This window comes from Symsagittifera roscoffensis, chromosome 8 (assembly GCF_963678635.1).
Source record: "Symsagittifera roscoffensis chromosome 8, txSymRosc1.1, whole genome shotgun sequence".
In the NCBI taxonomy this organism is placed as follows: Eukaryota; Metazoa; Xenacoelomorpha; order Acoela; family Convolutidae; genus Symsagittifera; species Symsagittifera roscoffensis.
The window spans coordinates 26,837,050-26,857,749 of record NC_087069.1 but is presented as its reverse complement, the minus strand read 5'-3'; the positions used below and the strand labels follow the sequence as shown (position 1 = coordinate 26,857,749).

General features: G+C 35.3%; 2 protein-coding genes across 2 annotated transcripts in view; both read right to left on the bottom strand.

The window, feature by feature from the left end:
* Positions 1-1,082: 1,082 nt before the first annotated feature.
* Positions 1,083-9,870, bottom strand: LOC134853154 (carbohydrate sulfotransferase 4-like). Its single transcript, XM_063869108.1, has 6 exons — positions 9,516-9,870; positions 8,763-8,881; positions 8,117-8,253; positions 4,701-4,871; positions 2,422-2,554; positions 1,083-1,545 (listed from the first exon to the last, which is right to left on the bottom strand). Exons 1-6 carry the CDS (start codon positions 9,725-9,727, stop codon positions 1,202-1,204), a joined length of 1,116 nt encoding a protein of 371 aa, XP_063725178.1. The 5' UTR covers positions 9,728-9,870; the 3' UTR covers positions 1,083-1,201.
* A 5,294-nt stretch (positions 9,871-15,164) lies between these two features.
* The window catches only part of LOC134852892 (oxysterol-binding protein-related protein 1-like), a 29,483-nt gene continuing 23,947 nt past the window's right edge, over positions 15,165-20,700 (bottom strand). The window contains exons 6-7 of the mRNA XM_063868746.1: positions 17,836-18,226; positions 15,165-16,803 (exon numbers count right to left, since the gene is read on the bottom strand). Of these exons, the coding sequence (XP_063724816.1) occupies positions 15,282-16,803; positions 17,836-18,226 (1,913 nt within the window). The 3' untranslated portion in view covers positions 15,165-15,281. The remainder of the gene's footprint in view (positions 16,804-17,835; positions 18,227-20,700) is intronic.

Sequence of the window (20,700 nt, the reverse complement as noted above, 5' to 3'; positions counted from 1 at the left end):
GAAACTTGAGGCGTTTTCAGTGGTTACAGAGGTCAGTTTTTAGATTTGGTGGCCCTTGCCCTTACTATAAAATACGCGCTGATAGATGAAAAAACTTCCTAAATATATTTTAAACAGGACTGCTCGTATCAGGGCAAAGCCCTGAGTGTTCCGATTGCCTTTTAAGGTCTATGAAGCAGTAATAACATGCAAAATTCAAATTTAATAAGATAAAATTAGTTTTTTTTCTAAAAAACTGAGATTTTTTGTGAAAACATCACCCCACCCACCATATTAAGTACAAAGTGATAGATTTTGCTCCTATTCTCAAATCAATTTTGGCATATATTCTTCCTTGAACCAATTTAGAACGATTTCTAAGACGGAATAAATCTTGCTTACGCGTTAATAGCGCGAAATATATCGCGCGTAAATTATCCCAAATTGGCCAAAATGACAATCTTTAAATCCCCATAACTTTACGAAAAGAAACCTTGAAATATTTTTTTTCCAATTTAAGCTCAGGGCAACAATAGCTTTCGAATGATATTTTTAAATTCCGTCAAAAATGGCTAGTTAAAAAGTCAAAATTTTTCTGAAGGAAAACACCCACCCCAAGCACAAATACTCAGTTATTTTCCTCTCGAAAGTCAGAACAAAACACTGCCTTAATATATTTAACACCAGTGAATTCGAAAAAGAAAAATTACCAACAAACATGCCTCAACTTATAGAGTGGACGCATTCATTCTAACTTGTATACAGAAAGTTCATTTAAAACACCCTACCCTGCCCATGTTTGAACCCTTTTATTAGGTTGCGGGTCTCCTTCCGTACCTATATGCTACAGGTCCATGATACCTCGAAGCTAAAGCGCTGTTTGTAATATAAAACTCTGCGTTAATATCCTTGGAATTGGCTGTAATTAATAGCTGGTTATTGATCTTATGCACATACTGCAAAAAAGAACTTTCATAATGAACACTAATATTTGCAAAACTAATATTTGCGTTTTTTGGAAAAAAACTAGTTCTACAATCACACAAGCTTTGCTCGAGTAGAAACATTCTTTCTGAGAATTTAAATTTGGATAAGGACAAATAAGTCAGCCAGAAAACAAATTCATCTTCCATTCAAAAAACAAGTAACATTTACAGGAAGAAAGGATCGGTGTTAAGTAGTTTTTGCATTAAAACAGTATATTTTTTTTTCAAATTTAGGGTTACAATTTTGGAACCTGGATTTTATCAATTCGAGATTGGATAGTTTGAATGATTGATTTACAACTTTTGCGTTTTTCAAACTCCTTCACATCTTTTGCAGGTAACTCGTACTGCCAGCGAATCAGATTAAAAGATGCGTTTCTTGCTGCATTTGGGTGAAAGCCGCCCTCAACTTTTTTGTCGGCGTGGGTCAAATCGAAAAACTTTTGTATTGTTGTTTCATCAGGCTCAATGTTGGCAAATTTGTGCAAGTTTCGAACCACGTTCTCTTGATCTAGAATCAACTCTTCATATGCGATGCGCATAATTCGTTTTGGTCCCAATTCTTGGTAAAGATTTTCACCTGAAAGAAAAACAAGGTTTGCTGAACATGTTAGCATACGTAGTACATGTTAGCATACGTAGTACGATAACAAGTTTCAGTTCATAAAGAAAAACTATAACCTTCAGCAGGGGTGGATCTAGGTTTTTCTCGAGGGTGGGGGGGGGGATTCGGCTTTTCAACAAATTTTCGAAAATTTTCTTTCTTAGGTAGACCAAATTGATTTTTCGAGCTCTCCCAAAGCATTAAAAAGACCCTGTTTTGGCCAAATTTTCTGCGCCGCACGCAACTTTTTGAGAAAAAAAAGGTCAAAAAAGACATTTTGGGCACTATTTGGAAAATTTTGACAAAACAATCGCGTTTTTGCTCGCGCTTCCCCTCAAAGTTAATATAAATCGGCGTCAAAGTCGTATTTAGAAAAACTTTAAGGTCGATCGGCCAAAAATGGACTTCTTAAAAAGTACCAAAAGGGGAACTCTTTAGGACGGTAGTGGGTCGAATCCCTGAGGGGCCGGGGATGGAAGGACCACGGCTCTTTTTCCTTTTACCCGACTTCACACGAGCGTCATTTTATGGTCTAACGAGTGGTTTTACAAGGAAGATTATGAAGACCAAATATGTTTGTCATTGCCTAATTAGTCTGCATGTCATTTTTCATGATAATCGGACAATGTGAACATTAATTTAAATTATAAAAATTTGCAGGTGGGGGAAGAGCCAGGACCACTCCCAGAATTCCGGCCCTGATGCAAACCTCAACTCTCGAAATAATTCACTTTTTCAAATTATTTTAGGTAACCGTTTTTGCTTATGGATACATAGATGACAGACCAAATTTCTCTCAATTCCATTCAAATAATAAAAAGCATCATTGCATGTGAGCTTAGCTTGACTCACTTTCAACAATGTCTTTCCACAATTTGTCACAGACTTGGTTCGCACCCAGAGCATTCATCTTCTCAGCCGCTCCGTGAGGCATCCCTCTTCTTGACAACTCCACTGCTCGTGGATCCCGAATCAAGTGGATGATCTAAATACCAGACGGGGGATAAGGATTTGTATAGTTATAAGCATATGAGACTGATGCAGGGCTAAAACAGGTTCGAATCCAGCACCGATCTTTTTTATTTGGCTTTACTAAAATGAACGAGTTAATACATCCCCATTAATCTGATCTTCGTATTCCCTTACTATATTGATCTTGTGGCGTGTACTTTGTGATATCGGAAAGGTTGGGCTGAAACGTATTGAACACTTTTTTGCTTTCTATTTTTTGAGCTCTGCTGAAACTCGTGAATGAATATATTTTCGAATATTTTAATCTCATGTTTTTGAAGAAAAAAAATGGAATTCTTGAGAAAGAAGAAAGAAGGTGCGCTTTCCTGCAAAATTTTTATATTGGCACCAAAATTTATCTTGCAATAACTTCTGCTGGCATAAAAAATTGACCATCAAACCCTCTCCTGAGAAAAGAGGAGGCATTTCACCTCTAATCTCCAGAAATGAAAAAAATATATATTTTCCATTGCAATCAAACAAAACTTTCGCTCCTTCTTAATAACCAATTTTGCAAAGTTTTTTATTCAAGTTTTTTTTAATACACATTTTGAAAAGCCATCAAATTTTGTGAAGTTTTATATAAGTTCTTTAAAAAACTTTAAGTGAACTAAGACACGTCACATCTCGGAAACTAAAAACGATAAAGCAGTCGCACTTATAGTACACAACTACAAAGATATATATTTTTTTGAAAACCAGATAAAACGTCACATCTCGAAAACTTCCAAAATTTGAGCAGTCAGATTTGAAGGCAAAATTCGCAATCCTTCACAGTACTCTGACAGCACAACTATAGGGTTGGGTTTTTCAATTTTGTGAATTATTTTTTAATTTGAGTTTTCTGAAAATTTCTGAAAAAATCACAAAAAAATTTGTCGTACCTCGTACACTGAAAAGATCTTAATTAGAAGCCAAATTCGCTATCCCTGAGATTACTTTGACAGCCGCCAACTACAGGTTAGGAATTTCAAGTTTTGACAAGAAAAAAGATTTAAATTTTCGGAAAACTTTTTGAAAAAATCACGAAAAACGTCATATCTGGAAAACTAAAAAGATTTGAGCACTCCTATTTGGAGGCAAGATTCGCAAACCCTTAGAACCTGAGAATACTCTGACAGTCCCCACTAGAGACTTGGGAACTTTTTAAGAAAAAAATAAATTTCTGAATATTTATCGAAAATCCACAAAAACAACAAAGTTTTGAACAGTCATATTTGGAGGCAAAAATTGAAATTCCTGAGAGTACCCTGACAAAGCCTCACCATAGAGATAGGAAATTAAAAATTTGTGAAATTTTTTATACCTAAATTCTGAAAAATTTCGATAAAATCCTAAAAAACGTCATATCTCGAAAACTACAAGGATCTGAGCAATCATTTTCAGAGGCAAGATTTGCAACCCCTGAAAGTACCCTCACAGATTCCAACAACAGGATTGAGATCTTTTGAAATCTAAGTTTTTTCGAAAATTTTGAAAATAAAACATAAAAAACGTCATATCTCGAAAACTATAAAGATTTGAGAAGTGAGATTTGGAGCCAAGATTCGCAACCCCTTCGAGTACTCTGACAGCACCCAACTACAGGTTGAGAATTTCAAAAACAGAGAAATTTCAAATCTCGTAAACTAAAAGGATTTGATATTCATATATTGAGGCCAGAATCGCAAAAGCTGGGAAAACCCTGACAGCACACCACTATCGTGTTGCTGCTGTCAGGGTTTCCCCCCTCCACTTAACAATCCCCCTCCACTTATTATATCTACTAAAGAGTCTCCACCCCTGTAACTAAAAAGAGTAAATTCGCACTTGAGCTTTGTATGTAAATTCGAACTTTGCTGCATTCTGATTGGTCGAAAGTTCGCTGCAATTAATCTTTTTAACGATCTCCTCCCCTTTCTTGAAAGGGGGATTGTTAAGTAGATTCCGTAACTCTGCTTTATGAACTTTCGACGTTATGTTTATTTCAGTTTTAATTTCGGTTGATGTCTAGACAACTGCTCTTTTTAATTAATTTTGTCTGTCCGAACTTTTTGCAACTCTCTATATAATTTAACTTTCCGCCATTATAAGCTGTTCAATTTCACCGATATTGCATTAGAAATACATCTACCACTGACCTTGACATGTTCGTTGAGTCTGACGAAGTCCGAGTAGTCGACCAAGTTCATTCGGATACTCTTTATCACTGGCAGAGTGCTGGAGTTGAAGCATTTTTGTGTCAGTTGCGTGCTATTCACGAAGGCGTCAGATTTGACCCCATTCCCACTTTCGGTCACTGGAAGTGAACTCTGAAAGGAAACAAGAATAGCAAAAGATTAGCCGGTGTTCCAATTACCAGTTACTGCACCAAAAAAAAAACGTTTTACCTGCAATTTTCTGTTTTTTATCAAGAACAAAAAGGATTTGAGAATTTTCTGGTTTGTTAAAACTAGTTTTGACAGAGGTACTTTATTCGGTTGAATATAAAATTCAGAGAAACCCAGTTGAAAGAAGACTAAAATTTTGACGTAAGTATCTCACAAAACTTCGTCAGATCACAAAAAGTCTCTCATAGTTTCTCAGATCATTTTTTCAAGATATTCAACTGATCTGATTTGACTAACATTTCGCCCACGCAGGAATATTCTAATTAGTTTGTTTTCAAGCAAAATCTGCAGCCGGTCTAGCAAAAAAACTGGAAAGAAGCTCTAAAAATTACAAAACCTAACAGGAGAAAATGCGGTAGCAACAGAGAAACAACCGTACAATTTCCCCTTAAATCAATTTAGGGAGGCATGGATTTTTCATGAACTAACTTAGAGAATAGGTTCATTCAAAACTAAGAGTTTTACTTAATAAAATTGAATTGAAACATTAATCTAAGCAATTACCAGCATACAAATGCAATGCCGCATACAAAAATGTAGAAACCTACTTGGCCGCTTGTGGGAGGATGTTAACTTGGTTCAAACTTAGGAATTTTCAGCCAATCAGAATCCAGCATTTTACAGCAGCTCATAGCAAATTTAAACCAAAGTAAATACTGGGGTGGAGCATGTTCACTTGATTCATTTTATTAGCGCGATTTCATGAAACGCATATTTCGGCTCTTTTCCGCTCCCCCACCACCTTTGAGTTTCACCTTCAAAAAACTAGTTTTATTATCATAATGTTATGAAACTTTGCATGATGATCAAACTAACTAGTGCAAACATATTTTTCTTCATACTTTACATCGTAACATCACGCGTTCAGCCATAATAACACGTAGGACTACTGAAAAAATGGGAAATTTGAAATGCTGTGGGGGGAGGTGGAAAAGAGCCCATATTTTACACAGAATCAATTTTCAGAGGGAGTGCATTCTACGGCAGGTCAATTAAGGGGGGATTGTACGGTTGATCCACAACACAACTTGCGACAGCGGTGATTCAAACCTACTGCTTATAACGTAGCCTCCAATTCGAAGATTCTGCCACTTGACAACTCACCCATGATAACAACTACTTTCAAAAAATGCTTTGATAGCAAAAAACCAGAGTAAATACCGGGCAATAAAGTGGATAAAACAAGTGTTAAACAGAGGCGAAGCTTCACTTCGTAAACAAAAGCGAGAAAACAAAAGCTAGAAAACAAAAACCCGAAAAAAATATCAAAACAGGCAAAATAGCCAGGAAAGAAAAAGCAAAAATGCTTTAAAAAGCAAAAACTTGCCATCAGTCGGAATCTAAACAATGATCTGGAGATATCGAGTCTAACGACCTCACATCTCCTAAATACGTAAGCATCAGACATCAATAAAGCGTATTGAACACATGCAATTTACAATTGCCACTGCAGCAAAAGTCAACACAAAAATGGACTCTATTTTTTTCCGAATTGAATAGAAGGTGTATTCGTAAAATAATAATACGCTCGCTAGCTCGTATAGGTTGTTAAAGCACCCAAACGAAATTGAGCAGTACACAGATACTAACAATTGAACACGAAAATATGCATCCTAGGATGCAAAAAATGAACTGATATTATACACAAAGGCGAAGCATCGCTTCGCAAATACTAGCTAGAACACTACAAAAAGCAACTCTATAAAATGCCATAAAAAAGAAATAAGCCTTGAATTAGCAAAAATTCGGCTATGTCAAGGATTCGATCTGCGACCTACAGCAATCAAGAGATTTAGTCTCATCCACTAAGCACTCAGCCACGCACGGTTAACCATCGACAAACATTACTCACGAATACAGCAGCTACATATGCTAATAAATTGCCAACGCACTTCAGCAAAAGTGGCACCAAATACAAATAGACACAATTTTTTAAGTATTAATTTGAAATATAACAAACTAAAAGCATCCACACTAACTTTGCATGTAAAAAAATCGTAAAGCATTAAGCTATAACATGTATAAGTTATGCATTTTAAAAATTGCGAGGTTATTGGGTTAGAAAACTTCTGAAATCGAGTTTTTATTATCATGTTGTTTGAAACAAATAACTTTTTTGGTTCGCATGATGAATTTAAAATGCATCAACTGCGTTAACTTATTACTATTCGAATGTCAAAGCACATGCTATCAAAAAGCTGTAAAGGTGCCCCTAAAGGGGCACCCATATTTTTGACTTTGGTTAGAAAAAAATGTTCCTAATAATACACTAAGCTGACGCTAGATTAAGCAAAAACGTTACTTCAGTAAATTTACTCGGTTACTGTGCAAGTAGAATAAGAGCAACACTGGAAACTTACAACCGATGAAAATACCTATGAATAAACTTTGAAAGATAAACTGCGATTAATAAACTTTGAAAAAAAAACGGTTTAAAAAACCGAACTTATCCGTTGTAGACTGAATTGGTGAGAAAAGCATCAGCAAACATGGTCAAAAAATTCGGCGCTTTTCGCAACAAGTTTATCGTTTTCACTGCATGACACTCAATAAAGTAATATGCTTTGAAACAATATATTTTTTTGCAGTTTGACTTCGAAAGAGCATGCGGTGTTCAACTTCCTTCTCTAAGACTGAAGTGGAATGTTCCGTTAAATTTCAAAACAGGATCAAAAAGCACCAATCAGGTGAATCAAATAAGATAAGACCTATCACGAATAAGTCACAAAAATTTCCTGGCACTTCTAGACTTAAATTTTGTTACCGGCAAAAAAGAGCTCTGAAAGCAGAAGAGAAAAATAAGAAAATAGAAAAGTATGCCTCCTAGGAAAACCAATTTACAAATAAAAAAACTCTGAGACACAGAATTCGAACTCGGACTGTCCGATTAAGAGTAATTTTCTCTAACCAATTAACAATGGCGTTTCCACTATTTTATTTTCACACGCAAACTTTGTTCTTAGATCTCAGGCACCAAATAAAGCGATTTAATACAGCAAATATAGCAAGATCATCCTGTATGGCAAGATCAATCTTGAAGAAAACACAAAAATGTGCGACTTTGGTTGATAAAAAGGGTCCGATTTGCAATACTACGCTCGCAAGCTTGCATGTCTACTAAAATAGCTAAAACATGGAGGTTTTACTGGCAAGAGGGAATGAGATACCTTCTCCAGCGAGAACTTCGGCTTCTTCCTGGCAATTCTTGGATCATTCGTTGTCGTCAGGACATCATTGAAATTACAGACTGAAAAATTGTATATCCACTTCATTCTACGATGTGTGATGTCAGCAGCAGAAACACCTAACACAAAAACTTTTTTATTTTGGAAGTCAAAGTTATTATTTATTTTCATCAAAACAATATTTATTTTGACGATCTGTAAGACTAAGGTGTAAATCGGCGCTGCAGGTGTTTTTAAAGTTTGACAAATATTTTTCAGGTTGGCTAATAGAAATTGGTGTGATACAATTGAAGTTGACCAAAAAGAAACCTAATCAGTAAAATTTGACATTGAAATGTTCTTGAGGAAAACAAAAATATAAAAATCTTTCCGAGAGAAACGGTTTTGGGATTTTTTTTGCAATTCCTCATCCATTCATCACTTAACAGCCAATGTCCACATATGTTATGGGCTAGTTCAACTTCAACGGCTAAACGTGTATATATTGTTCTTAGTAAGGAATACTCCTTTTAGAATAGAGGCTGAATTTATTAATAAGATCCGTGTAACAAAAAATCGAGAAGCTGCAATAGAAAACATTCAGCAAGAGTATCGAGAAACTCATCGTTTCAGATACTGTGAATCATGCCTTTGAACTCCAGTTCCTCCACCCTGAAGGGTTCGAAGAGGTAGATTGTGTTTGGATGGCGTTTGAATATCTCTCCCAGAAGAGTAGACCCACTGCGCATGTAGGTCAGGATGATGACCCTAAAAGAATTAGTGGACTATGTTGACAACTTCCTCCCTAACATGACCAAGTGAATGGTCACCTCCCTCAAATTAAAGGGAAACATGCAAACTGATGATTGGCTAAAAATTAAATTTTAACCAGGTGAATGCGCTCCCTAAATTCAGGCAAGGATCTAGGATTTTCTCGAGGGGTAGTTGCGAGCTTTCAAAATTAATTAAAATTTGTCGACTTTCATTCAGGTAGATCAACTTCGTTTTCCGGGCTCTCCCAAAACAATGCAAAAACCCTTTGAGCGATCACGTGGTCGAATCCCCTACATCCGCCACTGCCGAAATTGGTTTAGGGAGATTGTTCATTTGGTCCAATGATTTGTTTTAATAAAAAAACTTTTGATTTTGACAAATTTTTGAAATTTATAGATCTTCCCTACAAGTAAGCTTTTATAAAATTTGCGTTTTTCTATGGAATTTTGATTGAAAAAGAGGTACTAAATATTTTATAAATAGTCGGAAAGACCACCTATGATAACTTTTTGAAACTTAAGTTAATTTTGGTTTAAATTTTGATCAAATATCGCAATGCTGAGTTAGCTTATCCATACTTGGCTGAAGCATATGAAAAAACTGCCAGCAAATTTTCCTCCGCACTTACATTGGACGATGTATCTTCGGCACGGTACCCTCGATATCCACATTTTGGACATCTTTCGGGTAATCATCGTAAAGCGAACTGGAGTAAAGCGACCAGAGAAACAGTGAAATCGCAATGGTAACATAAATGAAAAACTTTACTTTATGCATCCTGTAGCCAGATTCAGTAGCACACTGAACAAAACTAGCAAGTGAAACTTTTGAGTTCTCCATGTTACAAAAATTACAGGAGGTCCCTATAACTCAACTAATACATTTAGTTTTCCTTCAACTTCGTAATGAAATAAAAAAATGATTTTGCGAGGACAACATGGATGAATGAATAATAAAAGCCGGATAAAACATCATAAAAGAATCGATGTGTGACAAGCATACTAGATACCACTTAATATTAACCAAAATACGAAAACAATATTAAATGTCATAAGCAAAAAAAAAACAATGTCAGTTTACATAATCTAGAATGTTCTACATCGTAATTTTTCGCTTTGCATATTTCATATTTCATATTTTGCATATTTCGCTTTGCTAGCTTCATACTTAAACAACTAAAATAGACTGGCTCTACGCATTTATACGAAAAACTGTTAAGGAAGCAAGGATTGACAAGTTGACCTTCGGAATGAGATCAAGTGGTGAACATCTTATTGAGGATGGCTTGTTTCCTACGTAAAACAAACATCTAAAAGAGCAAATCCATCTTTTCAAAGCTGACGCTATCCGCAATGCGTATTAAACACATTAAAACCTTCAGTTTCTAATTTCAGATCAGATAAACGAAAAGTTAAATCATTCATAATAAAAACATGTTAACTAGGGATTCTCATTTTCTAACAACGCAGCTGAGCTTCACATACGCCAGCGAACAAAACTCTTAACACTTGGTAGTCAGTAACCCGGTGCTGTAAAAAGCACTGAATACTCCGATCCGTATTTCGAAATAGCAATCATTGTTTTTTTTAAAAGTATTAAGACCCTAACGGCTAGATACAAGCTTCTCAGAGATATTAAGCCGAACAAAATACATGCTTTAACAAAAAATAAGCTCTTTTGGTCTATCAAATTTTCTATTTTGTCCCATATGTGATACTGACATTTTGAAGTCGAAAATGGAAGAAAAAAAATTAGCGACAGAAACCGCACGAAAAAACTTCGAAAGAAAAGTCTATAAATTAATGAGATGAAAAACAGCTCATCGAAATTAATTCAGAGCCATTTGATTTTTATAAATTTATGGGCGGAATTGAAACCGTATTCAGTAGAACATACTGCCAGATAATTATAATGAAAAACGAAAAAAAAATGCTAAAATCGACACATCAAACAGAACATCAACAATAAATAATTACAAATATCTATCGTTTCGCATAGAATATCCCCAATGACATTAAAATTAGTTTATATTAGGTAACTAAAAAACGGAAAAAAATGAGCAACCAGATTTTTGGGGACCGTTACATTAACCTTAAGTTAGAAATTGCATAAAAATTTTAAATTTTTGAAAAGATGTTCAATTACATATTAGCCAGTCAGATTTCATGATACTAATACTATCCGCAATATCCCGGTTATCGATCTCATTACTTTATATCAGAAAGCACAAAAGAGAGCATTGACTTAGCTTTTACTCAGTTTTTTTGTTTCAAAAATTAGTTAAAATGAATAAATAATCATGCATCGGCCACTAAATGGCCATGCCGAAAAGCTAACCCAGTTTTTTCAGAACCACGATATCTATTGTTCTTTCGGAATAGAAAATTTTGTTACAAAAAGCACGCTATAACACGTACAAAAACTAGCAAAAATTTATGCTAGTTTATCTATATGCAATTTATACAGCCAGCCCCAGATTTTCAGGCAAAATTAGTGAACCGACTTTTACAAAATTTTAGTAAATAGTTTTCTCATAGGAATCATTTTTAAAAACTGTCCGTTCACTTTTAAGCAAGCACAAAATTTCCCGATCAGCTTCCAGTGAGCAACTGAAGATATTAACAGGGATCCCACGGCATTCAGATTTCAAAACTCCCTGACTTTTCCCTGTTCTCCATTACTTTAAAATGTGAAAACCCGTAAATTTAATAGCTTCGGATTCGTTTTTTTGAGCAGGATTGAACCTGCGAACTGTTCGAGAAAACGAAGTACAAGAAAACAAAGTACAAACAAGAGCCGAAATCATTTAGGCCATTTAAAAATCCAAGTCAAAAACCCAATAGGAAATGGACAATACACCAGTCAGGTATAGTAATTTTAAAAAGCTACAGGAGTTAATCAACGACACTTGAGACTACAAGGAAAACTGATGAGAGCTCAAAAAACTGAGGTGGCAGCTAAGCTGACAAAACATGAGCCGACAAACTATAATCCGACTAATCAAATTTTCCCAATAAAAAAATTCAATTTCAGACACTGAAAAAAACAAGGTCCGGCCGGGACTCGAACCCCTGACAACATTGAGTTTCAAAGGGAAATGCATTACCTTCAGACCAAGCGCAATGGCGCCTAGAAGTTGTTAAATTGTGATGATAAACCTTAAGGTTTCATACCATTCATTCCAATTACGAATGAGTTAAAAAAGTTGTTTACAAGAAAAAAATAGATCTCGATTACAAGACACTCACTATTGCAAATGTGAAATTACACGTTCCATCAAAGAAAAAAAACACTTCCAATTACAATAAAATTATGATACAACACAAGAAAGGTAAAAAAATTGTGGCAACTAAGCCGACAAACCATAAGCAGACAAACCATATGCCGATCATTTGTTGATAATAAATTATTTAGGTTTAGAAAAAGAACAGTCACTGACCGGATTCGAGTGTATTCCCTTAGCCAATATTGTAGAAAAGGAGATCGTAGCCGATTTGGTACGATATTGTAAAGAAGGAAATCGGTTTGTTTTTGAAAAGCTACGCTGAAAATAAAATACTTGAAATAAGTCGAAAAAACACCCAACACCATCTTAATAAATTTCTAACCTTTGTCGCACATAAGGTTCATAAACAGCTTTAACAATCATTGAGAATCAATGACCGGGTGGCAGCTAAGTTGACCAAATTTAGGTCGAACATCATTAAGACGAAAGCGAAAATGTAGTCAAAAAAATTTGGAGCTATTAAATTTTAAAACTCAACTTTTACAGCCCTCCTGAAACGCACAAAAGCATTTAAAATCCCCTTGAATCTGCGCAATATAGGTTGATTAAGCTGATATAACTTGAACTGAACCCAATTAACCAAAAAAAATTTAAAAACAGAGTTGGTGAATTTACTAACTAAAGAACAACTTTCAGCCATGAAAAAAGTTTGACAGAAAAACCCAAGCAATAGAAAAAATTGCTTGAAAATCGTACATATTATAAAATGCATTTGAAAAAAAACCGGGAATTGAGCCGTCAGGAATTAGAACGAAGATCGCAAATCCGAAAAAATAACACATTTTCAATAAAAGTATTTGAAAAATAAATTACTACCTAAAATGATCTAAAGGGTAATTTTATTTGAATTTATAAATGGTAAAAAAAACCTGATCTTTCCAGGTTTTCCCTGACCATTTTCAAATTACCTGACTTTCCCAGGTTTTCCCTGATTCCCCTTAACCGTTGGACCACAGTATACGCTGCAAATGCTCCTGTTTTTGAGCGCACAAAAAGCTGTGATATCCTTCCCAATTGCAAGGCTAAAAATAAGCCACACTCAATTTTAAACAATCGTAAGAAAAAGTTTCAGCGGTTATTTCCTCATAGCAAAAACGTACACTTGCTAAGGTTAAAATAAAAATCAATAGCGTATTCTTCGCACCGTTAGCCATTATTGCAGAACGTAATTTCCTTTCAATACAGAAAAGATCAAAGTTTTGAAATAATTTTAAAAACAATACTTTTTAACCTATCAATTAAAGAACAGTTTGAAAGCTCATATTATTTTCTGAAGTTCCAATCTTGTGGAATTATTCTCGCGTGAAAAAAGTCTGGTAACCAATTGCAAAAATATCTATCCCAATCTCAAGGCTCGCGAAAACAAGCCACACTCAATTTTTGGCAGATTTAGTGGCAACCGTTCAATTCCCGATTATATCGTTTGGTCTTGCGTTATTGCAGAGCGTAAATTGCCTTCCGTTCAAAAAAAAGGAAGTTTACATCTAAAAAATTGACTTGAAATTAAGCAAAAACTAGATATATTTGCAAAAAAACGAGAAAACGGCAAACGTTGGGCGAAAAAGTGAAACAAGGAAAGAAAAGGCAAAAAAAACTAGAATAATGAACTTCTTGCTAATTGCTGGAATCGAACCGCCTCTTCACGTCTGAGCCATGGTCACTCCAAATTATCTAAACACTAGCCACTAATACAGTAGAGAGAACATACGCTTCCAAATTGTTAAAACTATGCAGCAGAAGTCCCACCAAATAAGCATTTTTACTAGCGAATTAGGCTAGAAAATGGTCGTTGCGTAATATAACACTACACTCGCTAGCTCATCTCCTGCATAACTATCGGAGAGTCAATTCACAAGTTTTGGAATTTCAACTGCCAAAAACTTAAACGTTTATAGGAAGAGCAGTGTCCACTCAGATTGATCAATTGAAATAAAACTGTAAACTCAAATACGATACCTCGTAACTTCTGAAACCTTTTCAACTGGCAGCTTTTAGTAAATTTTTTTAATTTATCTTTTGAGTTATATTTCATTGAAATTTTGTTTCATTTAGTCACAGTTCAAATGTTTTACTGCTTATTCCTCAAAACTCTTTCAGTATGGCAATCAGATTTTCATTTTTTAGGATTAAAAAAACTGTTCAGACCAAGCAAGTAATTTTTATTAAATGATCATTAACTTATTTCGATTTCTAATAATATTACAGAAAAATCTGTGGGAACTCAAGCACAAGCAAAAAACAATTTATCACTAAAAAGCCTACAACTGTTGATTTGAGCAGGCCTGTCCCAAACAAAAAATATCTGGCACCAAACTGAACCAGTCCCAAACTTACCGCTGATCCCAACTTCTGAAAGTCGTGCATTAACTACAACACCACTGACTGAGCCTGTTTCGTTTATGTTAATGCGCAAATACTGACCTTTTTCAACTTGTTTTTCTTTGGGCTTCAGCACACTTACGGTACATATTTGCTGGCATTTCTTGTTATACGCATGTTTCAATTGAAGCTTAAAAGATCGTCCTTTAGTTCTTTACTTTTTGAAAACAAAATTCAGTCAAATTCAATTAATCTTCTAACCTTAGTTTCCAAACGTGTTTCAATTTGGGATCAAATTAATATACATTGATGATTGGATATTGAATTTAAAAAATGAACTCTATCGACCTATTGGAGTGACGCGTTCGACTGGAATTGTCTAAAGATACTACTGGCATATGCGTCTGACATTAACATGACAATTCAAGTTAAATAATTAGCACAACTCATAAAGCATATACGGAGGTTAAGAGCGTCAAATTTTGGGTTTATCTAACTTCCGAAACTACATAAAAACGGAAAAATGTAACTCTTCAAAATTTGAAGATAAAATTTAATAAGAAAACAATGAACATGTTCACAAGGTTGAAATACTCAAGAAACACTTAAATCTGAGATATATCTCACAAAAGCAGGTCAAAATTGCAAAAATACAGCATAGTAAAAGCCAGCAATGTTTTTCCTAAAATCATTCAACCTGCTCGATATTTTTTATTTCAGCCCCACAAAAACCCTCAAATAAGCTCAGACTAAATTAGGCCAATGACGCTCTTACACTCAAATCTGACCCTAATAAATGTCCGGACAGTGTTTGAAATCCCTTTCCCAGTAACTATTGTTGAATACAAATCGTTGCGAAGGCTCTGAGTCAATTGATGAGGTAGAATTCAAAAATTTGTCGTCTCTTGTCCCCGTCAATAAAGAGTCCAAGCCAAAGTGCTGATCTTCGAACCACAACGGCTTCCAAACTTGCTTCGACTTTTCTCTTGTCGACCTTGCAGCCCGTTGCTTTTGCTCCAATCTATGTTTTTCTTCTGAAGCTTTACTTAACTCTCCGTTTTCTAAATGCCTGACATCGGGTCGAAATCTCGAATCTGTAGGCGGCAATGAACTAATTTGGTCCTCGGAGAGGCTTTTCAAGTCGTTCAAAGCGAACGCTAACTGTGTGTAGCTGTAATATTTTGAGGTGTCGTCTTTTTTCAAACGTTCCCAAACCATAATACAATCGTCATCGGCCATTAAACTTTGATGTAGTGATTCGTTCCGTTTTTTGTCTTCCATAACCTTCATCATTTTGTGAACAGGAATTGAAAATATGCTTTCGGTCCATTTACCAAACAGAAAAAACTGTTTAATTCCATTCGAGTCTTTGACAAAAGCTTCAACTTGATGCATGCCGCCTTTGAAAAAACCAGCATGTTTAAACTCAATGTCGACACTGCAGCCATTTGTATGATTTTTCACAGTTACGTTTCCATTTTGCTCGACCCACAACTGGCCAGCTATGATATTGTGAACTATGTACTTCGCATGTGTCCAAGAAAACACTTCTTCGTTCCCTGTTTCAGCTACTTTTAGTCTGAAAACCGAGTTACCTGCCACTCGTACTTGGATCGACTGACCAAGTCCTCCGAAGCTAATCATAGGCGCTGAATTGCAATTGAACTCACAGAAAGATGACTGGAAATTGAAAGCAGCTATTGGCGGATGATGACTCACTTGCTCAGCTACAAATCGGTACCCCAAATCTTTATCTTCGAACTCAAAAGTTTCGCCCAAAAGTGGGTTGAATGGTTTGTTTAACCTATCCACTAATGAATGGAGGTTAATAATCACAAATGTTGAAGTGAGAACCATTCTTGACATTTCACTAGGAGCGTTTGAAGCCTTGGCAAGAAGAAAAGCACTTTCTAAGAACTCGGCTGATCTTTGAAGCATTGAGAGGGGCTCATTAAACAAAACCGGCATAGAGACCCTTGTCAAATCTTTACCCAATAGCTCTTTAAGCGTCTCCCATAACGACAGCAAACGACCTTTCGGCATTTCAACAGGCAGACGTTGTCTTGTGTCGGCTACTAGGAGTCGTTGGTAATTTAGCACTGTTTCTGAATTGTACCAAATTGTAGACTCGTCTAAGTGTTCTGTGAATAAAGAGAAAAGTTTCGAAGGATGGCTGAATGCGGCTCCTATTGGTGCGTTGAGAGATGGGATACAATTAGGTGCTGGAGATGAAGTTCGCTGTACATTTCGATCTGTTCCGTTTTCACTGCACTGACTGTCTCCGTTTAGTTCTGTTATATCTGGTGATAACCTAATCAAACATGGCATAGCACACATACAAAAAGCTAAGTGTAAAAGAGCTATCCTAAAAATCATCAAGACCTATATAAGTGAAAATCACTTCGTTCTTTTCCACTTGAACCACCTCATTTGAGAAGCAACAAATTATCACACAATTACATTTTGGAGAACACTTGAAATATTCTATTAGCAAAAAATCGCTTTCAACGCCAAAAATTACAATCGAATAAAGTCTGTTAGGAACGTTATGTCCCTTAATTGAAAAGCGCAAACAGCACCGCATTTGAAAACCCTAAAGAACAGTAAAAAAAATGTTAAATTTAAAATGCACCAAATATGAACCATTTTTAAAGCTGTATGCACCATTATTACAAACCAAGAATATTCTGTAGCTATACCTCACTTTTTAAAAATCACCATCACCAGAAAGGATTTTTTATCCGGACCACATACGCACCGTAAAAATGAAATAATTTAAGAATGAAATAACCATCAAAATAACTTAAAATTATCATATAAAGTCTTTTCGACTGACTATTGTCAAGGAAGCCGCCCTGTTTTTCGATTACCTCTAAGCCCCACTCGCTAAGGAAACCTAGGCAACAAAAAGTTGGAAAAGAGTCAATTAACGCAAGTAAACAAAAAAATACTGACTAAATTGAAAAATCTTAACTTTTAAATTCCAAAAACGAAAAAAGACGTCCTCAAAGCTCTTTGAATCTCTAAAAAAATTTGTGGTTGACACTTTTTTGATAAAATTAACCGTATTTGAAAAAAAACTGGATCAAAAGGTAGTTTTTTTTTGAATTCTGCTGGGAAATCTGATAATTAATTTCCTTTTTCGAAATTAGAAACCAATCAAATTTTTCTGACCTTTACACTTGCACTGGTCGACAGTGGAGCTTGCCTTCCTGGAGCCTGAACTAATTTTACCTTTTCCTGGAAAAAAAAACGAAAAAAAACTATCGCGACTCTAAAATCCTGAACCTGTCCTTGCATTTCGCTGCGCTATTCAAATGAAAATATATAAAGAGCAACTAACCTAGCTTGGTCGTCAAAATGGAACTCAGACGCCGCACTAACCACGCTTCCATTACTATTAATGGAAATGGCGTCAAAGAACAAATCATCATCTTCCTCATCCTGTGTCTTCGCTTCACCATTCACACCTGGTAGCTCCTCGAACGACGCGGAACGACTCGGTGACCTCTCAATGTCCACTGTGGTTGTCGTCATTCCAGATGATACCGTGGTGGTCGCGAGAGTCGAGTTGTTCCGGCGGGTGACCGCCTTTTCGATTCGGTTAATGACTCGGGAATCCACACTTCGGAATGATTCGTTCAAGGTCACTTCTAGGTTGTGTTGCTGTTTTGCCAAAATGCGTAGAGCGTTTTCGAGGATCTCGTTCTTACGATTAGCCTCATTTAGTTGTTCTGAAACAGAGGTAACTGATTTTAAATTAGTCGGGTGTACATTACTAAAAACGACCAGACCAGCAAATGGAAAACAAAATTTCCATTAATCCGCTATAAAAAGAGAAAAACGACCAGAAACCAAAAACTTCTAGTAATTTAAAACCAATTCATCAGTTCACTGAACGCACTCTTATATATTGATATTGATTGAAAACTTGACAATAACTTCAAAACTGTCGAAATGATAATAAAAATAACTAAAAAATATATGTAAAGACGCGCAAGCTAGAGAGATACTATGCAGTACTTAATTGTCAGGAAAAACAGACCCCACACCTTCACTACCCCTCAGAAAATCAACCCCTACAAAATTTGTGGGGTCAGAAGAGATCCAGCCGGAATTTTAATTTATATTAATTTACATATTTTAATTTATCTAATATGCATAATTTATGCTCAAAATTGAGAAAAAAATGCAATTTGCAAAAACTCGAAAAAAACTACCAGATGTCCAAAAATTTTGGTCTCTATTTTGACATAATCCTTTGACAATTTTAAACAACCGGAATGAAAAACGCAGTTTTCAAAAATTGTCCAACCAAACGCGAGGGTGGCCATTTAAGATTTTCGGAGAGATTAATTCAGTTATTCAAAAAGCGAATTCACCTGTTCAAGTTTTAATTGTCACTTAACTTTTGCATTCAAGTATAACGAATTTTTAGCTACTGACTGGACGCTGGATCAACTGATTGCAAATATTTACTTTTAATAAAAAAGTTTAATACGATAATCTTACAAAATAAATAATTTTGAAATTTTTTGAACATGATTATTTTCGACTTACACGTCAGTCATATTATGGAATCAAATTTTTCGGTTCTTTTTGAAAAATACATAACTTTCATAATAATGAAAGTCAGAATCAAGTAAACAGCTTGGTTGCAATGGTTTTCCAAAGAGATATCTCACATACAAGAAGATAGTCAAGAATATTATCAGAGCTAAAACACAGCGAAGCAAGTATAAGTGAGTTTATAAACTCATCGATTACAAAAGACACATTTTACCATGTGTTTTGCTTAATGCAAAATCAAGTCACGTATTAATAATGAGTAGATTGGAGTCTATTGCATACATTACATATACCACTGTTGGTTATTGATAGAACACTTCTTAATCGAACAGTTTGACTCTTGCGGATAGATCACATAAATATTTTCGTAAACGATGTCAAGAAAGGTTTTATTGCTATGGTTTTTGAATACTCAACATTTGAATCCTTTCTTACTACAGTCAATTTGAAACTAAGAACTTTCAATTGTGACCAGCACATTAAATCCAAACCAAATAAGTAAAAATAGGTCTTCTCCATTGAGGCGAAGCTGAACAAGCAAGAAAGGTGCTAGTAGAAGAAACAATTTTTAAACACAGAGGCGGAGCTTCTCTTCGCAAACACTAGCAAGAACACGACGAAAAGTAGCTATAGAGTTCTAAAAGTGCAACAAGAAAGTGCAATAAGAAAAAGTAAAAACAAGCCTCGAATAAAAAAAAAGACCGCGATGTCTCGGATTCGAACCTACGACTTAGAAAATATGAATCTCACGCACTAACTACGGACGCTTGGTCCATAGCAAACATTGACCACAGATAAAGCAGAGAACAGATGCTATGAAATTTCCAATGCTACAGATCGTGATTATAGCAAAAATGCACACAAGTTAACACTTTTAACGGACACTTTTATTTGCGAGTTAGGTTAGAAAAAAAGGTTCGTACTAAAACACTAGCTACTCGCTAGCATAAAAATGGTAAGGAAAAGAACTTTGACAAACAAAAACATTAGCCGATTACGAGTCTTACGTCTCCATCAGTCCTTGATATCTCACCTAACTAACTGCACACTCTAAACATAGCCAACTGACAGGTGGAAAAGATTATTAACGCAAGGAAAAAAACTGACTTATTTTTTCAAAAATCTTCAGCTTTTGAATTTGTAAGAAACAATACATAGCCTTAAAACTCTTTGAAATTGCTGAACAGTTTTTCAAGTACACTTTTTTGTTAAAAATAACCCAATTTGAGAAAACTGGATCAATAGGCAAAACTTTTATTTCGCTGAAAAATCTGATAATTAATTTCCAATTTCGAAATTAGAAGTCTATCACGTTTTTCGTGACCTTTACACTTTTTCTGTTCAATAGTGGAGTTTGCCTTCCTTTCAACAATGGAAAAGCACTGAACTTCAAAAGATATCACATTTCAAACCACGAAAAATCTAAATTGAGCGTGAACAAATTTCAAAACTTTTTCCTGGAAAAAAAACAAAGGAAAAAACCAGCAAGACCTATATAAGAGTACCACTACGTTCATAACTCTTAACAGCAATGAATGTGTTCAATATAGTAGCTATAGCACTGGTTAAACATAAATTGGACAAAAAAAACTAAACAATGTATGCGACTTCAATTTGAAACTGTGCACTCGTATTAGGA